Raw genomic sequence first — 10,000 nt, 5'->3', positions numbered from 1 at the left:
ACAGCTGGAGCACCTCTGTTTTTGATTTTTTTTTTCCTGGTTGTCTCTTACAGACTGACTCTGTTCCTAAAATGATAAAATATGACATGAAATATACAGATAATTAAAAAACATAAAGTCGGAGTTAGTCATGTGAAGTGTTTTCAGTTTCTATTTCAATGTGTGTGTGTGTGTGTGTATGATGGTTTCTCTTGTGATATAAATGGCAGAAACACACTGACTCATCATTTCTTTGTTTATTTACACAACAAACAGAAACACAAAATGAATCACATTTTAACATTTACACAGAATCTGTTATTTATAACTGATCATCTGTTCCTGATCAGTTCTTCATCACTGTGTGTGTGTGTGTGTGTGTGAAACTTTCACTGAGATCAAGTCTTTTATTTTGATGATTCAGAAGAACCAATCAGCAACTGAGATGAAAGGAAAACATTCAAACCTGTTTGTTGTGTGTCATTATGAAACCCACCAGAGTTCTGGGTGGGACAGGTCCACAGGGTGCTGGTGGGCGTGTTTTGCCCAGAACTCTGGTGGGTTTCATAATAACCCTTATCATTTTTTTTTGTTTGTTTTTTTTAAAATGTTTGATTAAAACATTAACAGAGCCCAACAGAGCCTCAATTACTCCCTCCGCCAGGGAAAACAGCCCCCGGGGAAACGTTTTGCTTTCCACAGCCAGTTATCAGCTCTGTGGTTTCTGAATGTTGAGGACTTTGTTTGCCACACAAGCAGAACATTATAAGGCGGCTTTTTGGTTCTGTGTTGTGGAATCTGATTTGATAAACGGTTTGTTGACATGGAAAAAACATCTGTCATTGGGATGGAACTTAAAATGAGTTTTTCACAGCAGCTCCTGAAGAAAACTACAAATCCCATGATCCCCAGTGCCTAAAATTCATTTGTCTGATGTGATGTAGGAAAACATTTAAAATATTTTCAGAAATGTAATGAATAAAGTCACTTTCTTCTTCTCCTCACTGTATAGTTGATTTTTATGACATAATGTCTCTTAATGTTTTGTTGTTTTTCTTTTGCTCTGATCAGCTGATCGATTTTATTATTCTCATCAGATCCAATCAGATTTCTCTGTGTTTCATGACTCAGCGTTTCAGCCTCGAGACCTTCACCTGAATGTCTGCAGGCATCGAGCTCCTGCAGCTACAGACAGTCGCGCTGATAAATCTGCAGCTAAATCTATGATTTTTATTCATGTTATCAGGATTATCACATCATAATCAGTTCAAAACAAACTCAGAGATGATTCATGTTTTCAGATCCATTGTTGACAGAGTTCACTGCACAGCGTTCTGCGTGTGTAGCAGTCGTCGTCATTTTAGATAAAATAAAGGGCGACGGAGGAATAAAAACTGGGAGAAAGAGGAGACGTTCACACTACCTCTCGTGTAACTCAAATCACCACCCTGGCGCAGCAGCACAGGTGTCATTTATTTGCTAATTACAGAGACATTCGTAACCGGCATTTCCGGTTTCAAAATAAGAGTATACAATTGAGAGCATTTAATACATGAATGTTAACACCCCCACTTGCTCTCACATTGTGACCTTCCAAAACAAAACACACCAAAATCAACAATGATCTCTATTACACTTCAAACATAACTCTTGCATGTTACACTCCAAACATAAAGGTCTCAAAATTCTTTAACTTTGACTTGGTTGGGGGTTTTGTCATTATATCTGCCACCATCTGTTCAGTTGGACAGTATTCCAAAAGAAAGTCACCATTGTTAACAGCTGACCTAACAAAATGATATTTTATGTCAACATGTTTACATCTTTGTCTTTGCACAGGATTTTTAGCTAAAGCTATTGTGCCCTGATTATCCTCATAAACAATGGGATCCATGTACTGAAACTCATCAATACCATCTAACAGTTGGACCAAATACATACATTCTTGAATGGTAGCAGCTAAGGCCATGTACTCTGCTTCACAAGTGGAAAGAGCGACAGTGGGTTGTTTCTTTGTTTTCCAAGAAATTAAAGGGCCATTCTGGTTTAAGCTGACACAATAACCTGTGGTGCTGCGTCTGTCAGTTACATCTTCAGCCCAATTTGAATCACTGAATGCTTGCAATCCAAGTTGACCATTGTCACTTTTCCTATAACATAACTCCTTACCACTTGTGTTTTTAAGATAGCGAAGTACATGTTTCACAGTCGTCCATTGCTCTTCAGTTGGCTCAGAGAAGTATTGTGACAGTTTACTTACAATGTAACTTAAATCTGGTCTGGTACAGGTTGTTAAATAGATTAAACTGCCTACAGCCTCTCTGTACTTTCTGATATCACCCATGACCTCAGTATTGTCAGTGTAATTAAGTTTCTGCTCACAAGGTGTTAGTCTAGGTTTGCAGTCTTGCATGTCAAACCTTTCTAGTATTTTCTCTACATTCCTTTTCTGTGACATCTTTACACAGTGATCGCTCTGTTCAAAATCAATACCCAGAAAATGTTTTAATTTACCCAGGTCTTTCATGTTGAACGTATCTGCGAGCATCTCTTTGACATTTTTCATTACATTATCATCACTGGCTGCAATAATTAGGTCATCAACCCATATCACAATGATCACTTTTTGGTTTTCTGTTTCTTTTGTGTAAACACAGTGGTCTGCTGGATTTTGAACAAACAGATTTTCAGACAAGTAATCATGTAACATCCTGTTCCAGTTTCGACCTGATTGTTTTAAACCGTATAGAGACTTTTTCAACTTGCAGACCAACACTTCACCTCTGTCAGTTGTAACTTCATAACCCTCTGGCTGTTTCATGTAGATCTCAAAATCTATCGGTGCATGCAGGTAAGCTGTTTTGACATCCATCTGATGTAAAATCAGGTTCTCTTGTGCTGCTTTTTGCATTAACACTCTTACACTGGTGAGGTTAGCAGTAGGTGAAAAAGTCTCGTCATAGTCAACACCTGGTTTTTGACTGTAACCTTTGGCCACATAGCGTGCCTTGAACTTATCAGATCCATCTGTGTTGGTTTTCTGAGCATAAACCCATCTACCCCCCACTGCTTTCTTACCCTCTGGTAGTGTGGTTAAGGTAAATGTGTCGTTTTCTTTCAGTGATTCCATTTCCTCATCCATTGCTTTACACCATTCTGTTGAATTAAGAGAGGTTACAGCTTCCCTGTATGTAAGAGGTACATTAGACAGTAATCTGTAACAGTAGTCTATGTTCTGTACTTGGTCCTCACTTGCCTCAGTGACATAGTCATCCAAATAAGCTGGCCTTCTCCTCACTCTAGGAGGGTAACGTGTAGTCTCAGCTTCATCTGGCTGTGCCTGGCTCTGCTCAGGCTTAACTGCTGGAACCTGCTCCTGAACCTGTTCTGATGGTAAGAGGGGAGGATTTTGTCTGGTCCTGTTAACCTGTCTCAGAACAACAAAATCATCACCGACAGACATGTCTGTCTGTGTCTCTCGCTCTGCAACGGATGGGGTCACACATTTCACTAGTCTGTGCTTCTGCACTTTACCACTGTTGGGGTAGTAAACCAAATAGGCTGGGCTATTTTTGTCATAACCAACAAAAATTCCCTTGTCACACCTTGAGTCTAACTTGCGTTTGTCCTGTCTGTAGGCATAACAGACAGATCCAAACTTTTGCATTCTTGCTAGATTTGGTCGTCTTCCTGTCAGCATGAAATAAGGTGTCTGTTTTGTGCGTTTGTTAAAGCACTTGTTTCTCACCATAAATGCTGTTTGGACTGCATAGGTCCACAGTCGTTTTGGTAATTGGCTCTCTATTAGCATACACCTTGCCATGTCAAATAGAGTGCGCCAGTTGCGCTCTGCCGTACCATTCTGATGTGGTGAGTATGGAGCTGATGTCTCATGTTTGATACTATTTCTGCTGAGTAATGACTGGTAGTTTTGACCCATGAACTCCAAACCATTGTCAGACCTGATGCATTTCACCTTCCCATAAGGGGCTGTATCTGCAAGGAATTTCTCAGTGGCTTGCACTGTGTCACTCTTGTTCTTAATAAAATACACAAAAACTACACTAGAATAATCATCTGTAAATGACACTGCATATTTGTGACCATCTATGGAGACTGGATCTACTGGCCCTGCTAAATCTGTGTGAACCAGTTCCAAAGGTGCTTTGGCTCTAACATCTGGTTCCCTGTTCCTAGTTTGAACAAATTTCCCTTCAATGCACACATCACATTGCAAGACAGATTTATCAGTGTTGCCCTTGATTTTCATACCATCAACCACATTCAGTAACTTTTGAATGTCATCATAATTGCAGTGGCCCAAGATCTCATGCCATGTTTTAATGTCATAACACCCATTGCACTGGTCATCATCATCATCACAACTGTTGGTTTCTGTGTTCAAGTAGTAAAGTCTGTTGTACACATAGATGTTAAACTTTGTGCCATCTTTACACTTGAGTACGTTTTTACCTTTCTTAAAGATGACAGTGGCACCTCTGGTGGTTGCTGCTCGGACAGAAAAGATGTCCTGCGGATAGGTGGGGATGTACAACGCCTGTGACAAGGTAGTTTTGTGGCGTTTTCCTTTGTTGTCAATCAGCACCACCTCCGCATCTCCTCTGCGCTCAGCAACACCGCTGCATCTTGTTCCATCAGCCAACTCCATGCAGTGAGTGCTTGGCTGGAACCTGTCGTCGAACCTCTTGAACTTTGAGAAGTCTGTGATGATGTGAGAAGTCGCCCCCGTGTCGACCATCAGACCTGTCCGCTCGACACGATGCTGGGCTTCGGTAGCACAGTCGCTCACCCTGAACGTGTACTCGTTGCTGCTGCCGTCCTCCTCCGACACTCTCCGCACGTCATCTCGCCGCTGCTGTCTTCTCCTGCAGGCTGCGTAACGGTGTGTAGGACTTTGACAGTGGTTGCACCACTGCCTGCGCTGGCACACTTTGGCTAAGTGCCCCCTCACGCCGCATCTGTAGCACACCGCATCCACGCTCCCAGCTGCCCGCCGGTCACCTGCAGTCGCTGAGGACCGTTTCGCCGTAGGCTGCACCTGCGCCCTCATGACGTTGTCGTCCGATGCCGCTGCCCCTCGCATCTTCTCGGTGTCCTCAAAACTTCTGAGCTTAGTCTTAAACTCAGAAAATGGCACTGGCTTCTCACTTTGTGAAATGTTTATTGCGAATGGTTTGAATGATTCCGGCAGTCCCTTCAAAACCATCGCCACTAACAGACCATCACTCAGAGTCTCTCCAGCATTTCTCAAGGCTGTAATAGCCGTCTCAGCACGAATCACATAATCAGTGACACTTTCATGGTTGGCCTTCTGCAGCGAAGTTAGTTCGGTGTACAGGCAAATAATTCGCGGCTTACCTTTGCCTGCATAATAGTCTCTGAGGATTTTCAGTGCCTTGCGTCCATCATCAGCCGCTTCACGCATAACAAGAGACAAACTCTTGTCATCCAAAAACTGGATTAATTCGGCATAAGCCATGGCGTTTTTCTCCTCGTCGTCATCATCATCTCCCTCTTCCGCAGGTGGCTCGGGCTCATATAGGATGGTATCCTTCAACCCCTGTAGTAAGAGGTGGCCCAAAAACTTTGTCTCCCACAGTTCATAATTTTTCTCGTCCCCGTCGAAATACAGCCGAGACCAGCGGCTACTTGACACAACTCGCGTGGTCATGTTAGCCTAGCACGCCAACTCACACAGGTAGCCTCACACGCGCTTGCAAACGACCACCAAACTCTGGGCCCATAACCTGTTGACAGAGTTCACTGCACAGCGTTCTGCGTGTGTAGCAGTCGTCGTCATTTTAGATAAAATAAAGGGCGACGGAGGAATAAAAACTGGGAGAAAGAGGAGACGTTCACACTACCTCTCGTGTAACTCAAATCACCACCCTGGCGCAGCAGCACAGGTGTCATTTATTTGCTAATTACAGAGACATTCGTAACCGGCATTTCCGGTTTCAAAATAAGAGTATACAATTGAGAGCATTTAATACATGAATGTTAACATCCATGAAGACAAAAACCAAACCGTGAGATTATCTGATGAGAGATTATTTTTCTGTCAGTTTAATCTTCGTGTTGCAGTTTCAGTTTGAATTCGAGTGAAAAGTGAAAAGATCAGAGTGTTCAGATCCTGCAGAGACAGAAATAAAACACCGAGCCGCAGGCGAGTGCAGCGTGGGCGCCCAAACTTTCACCACCCAAAAACCTGAGCTACGGTGGCTGCTCAGGGACATTTCACCTCCTGCTGCTTCAGCAGTCTTCCTCACAGAATCACAGATACAGAGTCAGAGATAACGGCCAATCACAGGCCAGGTTGTATGTCACCGTGGTGACATCAGGGGCTGGGGGGCGGGGCTACACTGTCAGTGAGCCAGAGAGTTTTAATATTATATGAAGGGAGAAAAATACCATAAAATATACAACTGCATATAAAACATTAAGAAACAGTTACTGTTGTTGGAAAATTCTAAAACACTTGAAAAATCCTCCACATGTCAATATAATCAGAATGTAGTCAATATATTATTAAAACTTTTTCACAGTAAAAGCCTCATTCATGCCCTTTGAGAATAAACTTTTTAAGATGAAAAAAATGCAAAAGACATCTCTGTCTTCTGTTTCTGCAATTCTGATCTGCTGAAATGTTCCTGCGTCTTGGAGAAACGACAGAACAAACTGAACTGGAAGTGGTGGCGTGTTGGTGGTGTGTTCACTGCCCACACAGCTGGAGCGGGAAACGCAGCGTTGCAGGCAGGATGAGTCACACTGAGTCAGGGCAGCAGCAGCAGCAGAAGAAGAAGAGGAAGAAGAAAAAGAAGAAGAAGAAGAAGAAGTAGAAGAAAAAGAGGAAGAGGAAGAGGAAGAAGACAAAGACGAGGAGAGGAGGAAGAGGAAGAGGAGTTGTTAAAGGGATCGGACGCCTGCAGAGCTCAGCGAGTCTTTGGTTTAAATTCCTCGTCAACACTCACACTTTCCCACACACACACACACACACACACACACACACACACACACACACACACACACTCACACTCACTCACACTGACACACACACTCAGCTCCACTCCTTCCTGTGTGAGCCTGCTGTTGCCATGGAAACCGTGGACACGGTCCAGTCCAACAGACTCGGGCTCCGGGCTCCCACTTCCTGTCTGACTCTGCACCCAAACCCCAGCCCAACCTTGCGGGTCAGGATCAGGATCAGGGTCAGGGTCAGGGTCAGGGTCAGGGTCAGGGTGTGGGTCAGGGTCAAGGTCAGGGTCAGGGTCAGGGTGTAGGTCAGGGGGTAAAGGGCAATGCCACCTGTTTTTCACACCTGGTGTGAACCTGCGTCTCGTGTCCAGATTTATCATTTTCCTCCAGAGAGTCACAAAACATCTGAACACTTAGTACTCGAGTTGAGGGGGGATGAGGGGGGATGGCATCCCCCCTGAAATAAAAACGGTCAAAATCATCCCCCCTGTAAAACTGCCATCCTCCCTTTTCATCAAGTGAAAAAAATTGACCATCCCCCCTGAATTTTTTTTACAACTTGACTACTGTGAACGCTGAAAGCTCCTCCCTCACTGATGGGCATGTCCTCACACCTGAGCCTTCATCTACAAGAGGCAGCGAGGAAGAGGCAGCGAGGAAGAGGCAGCGAGGAAGAGGCAGCGAGGAAGAGGCAGCGAGGAAGAGGCAGCGAGGAAGAGACAGCAGCTGATTGACACAAACTGTCCAACTTTAAGAGAAAATGACTTTTCACCTGAATCCTGAAGGTTAGATCAAACTGAAACCACAAACATTTAAGAAATGTTGTTTCTGATGTTGCTTACTATCTGTATGGTCCTAAAACTCCACACACACACACACACACACACACACACACACACACACACACACCTGTCCATGTAGAGAATATAAAACTGATCTGTGATGTCATGTTCTGTTGAAGCAAAACTGAAACTTCACTTTGTTACAAACTTGCAGGTGTTAGTAACCATGGCAACAGTGTTTGGGGATGGTGATGTGTAAAACTGTCCAACACATACGATTTGGCGTGTGTGTGTGTGTGTGTGTGTGTGTGTGTGTGTGTGTCATGCTGCCCTAATACACACACATGAACACTACTCAGTGTAAACTACTGCATGTCAACAGGCTGGACTGTCCCATGATTATGCGTCAGAGGTCCAATGTCTTAGTCGTAGGTCGGAGGTCAGAGGTCAGAGGTTGGGGTCAGAGGTGAGGGGTCAGAGGTCAGAGGTCAGAGGTGAGAGGTCAGGGGTTGGGGTGGGGCGGGTCACTGCAGGAACTCGGCAGACAGGCTGCGGCTGCAGCGGGCGGAGCGGACCTTCAGCTCGTGGTAGCACTGGACGAAGCTGTGGTAGATGAAGGTGATGGGCAGCGCCAGCAGCACGATGCCGCTTACCACGCAGACGCCGCCCAGCACGCGGCCCGCCACCGTGACAGGGTACATGTCCCCATAGCCAACAGTCGTCATGGAAATGATGACCCACCAGCAGGCGGCAGGGATGCTGGCGTAGTCCCGGTTGCCAGCTTCCAGGTCGAGGCCATGCTCCAGCAGCTGGGCCAGCGCACTGAAGATGGCCATGGCCACGCAGATGAACACCAGCAGCATCACCATCTCGCGGTAGCAGCGCCGCAGCGTCAGGCCCAGCGTCTGCAGGCCCAGGAAGTGACGCGCCAGCTTGATCACCCAGAAGATACGCATCATGCGCAGCACACGCAGCGTCACACCCGCCCGCTGCAGCTGCGAGTTCTCCCCTGTCAGGACTGTCACGGTGACGGAGACGTAGTACGGCGTGATGGCCAGCATGTCGATGATGTTCAGTGGCCGCCGCACAAACTCACACTTGTCCCGGGACAAAATGAAGCGGAGGACACACTCTGCAGTGAACCAGCCAATACACACCGCCTCGATGATCCTGCAGAAGAGACGAACCAATCAGAGACATGGACCAATCAGAGACATGGACCAATCAGAGACATGGACCAATCAGAGACAAGGACCAATCAGAGACATGGACCAATCAGAGACATGGACCAATCAGAGACATGGACCAATCAGAGTCAGAGACAGGAGAGACATGTTAAGAGTTGTCTATGGATATTCTCATTTATCCAGGTCATCGTTCTCTTTGGGCAAACTGAGTCTTGTGTTTGTCTCAGGAAGACGTTTGGCCTCTTATCCAAGGGGCTTCATCAGTTCATGCCCGTCGGTCTTTCTAGTCCGCACTAGTCTGACAAAGACAGTGGGGTAAGGTCCAGGTATTTAACCTCTGTGGGAGGGGCCACCCTAATGCCTGTGGGTGTGTTCATGAAGGCACTGGTTTCTCTGGACCGTTGTTGTGGTCTGGTGAAGCGACAGTCGTTAGTTGCCTATGATTCAATTTGCCCAAAGAGATGTTAAGAGTTAATCTGAGGACGCAGGGACAGAGCAGATAGGTTGGAACAGGACAGCAGGGGGCGCTGTGATGCTGTTCCCAGACAAACAGGATGTGTGTGTTCCATGTTTACTGAGAATAAATCTCAGCGAAAACCTGGATCACACACACACACCTGTAACAGGGCACCTGTTTGTGTGATCCAGGTGTGTTTACCTGGATCAGCAGGAGGAGACAACAACTCCCACCATGACAGCAACATCTGCATTATTATTATTATTGTTATGCACTGATGTATTGATATAGTGATATATTTCTATAGTCATATACCAATGTACTGATATATTGATATATTGATATACTGTAAAGTGTTGTCATTACAAGTGTGAAGCTGCTACAGACATCAATATTTTAATAATTTTAAATATTTGATCAAACTGTCATGTTTGATATTTTCTGTTTTCATTTCCAGCTCAAAGATCAGATGATCATGTTCTATTGCTCAGTCTGGCAGCCAATCAGACACCAGGAACAGCAAATATTTACAAAACCTCACCATGCATGTCCAATCAAACTGACTAATGCTTCTGTCTGTGTAAACACACACACACACA

The 10,000-nt window shown here is 45.1% G+C and overlaps 1 protein-coding gene across 1 annotated transcript in view; it reads right to left on the bottom strand.

The window, feature by feature from the left end:
* Positions 1-8,281: 8,281 nt before the first annotated feature.
* Positions 8,282-10,000, bottom strand: part of LOC115373108 (potassium voltage-gated channel subfamily G member 3-like) — a 3,046-nt gene continuing 1,327 nt past the window's right edge. The window contains exon 2 of the mRNA XM_030071374.1: positions 8,282-8,927. Within this exon, the coding sequence (XP_029927234.1) occupies positions 8,282-8,927 (646 nt within the window). The remainder of the gene's footprint in view (positions 8,928-10,000) is intronic.

This window comes from Myripristis murdjan, chromosome 15 (assembly GCF_902150065.1).
Source record: "Myripristis murdjan chromosome 15, fMyrMur1.1, whole genome shotgun sequence".
Lineage (NCBI taxonomy): Eukaryota > Metazoa > Chordata > Actinopteri > Holocentriformes > Holocentridae > Myripristis > Myripristis murdjan.
This window is presented reverse-complemented; position numbering and strand designations above follow the sequence as displayed.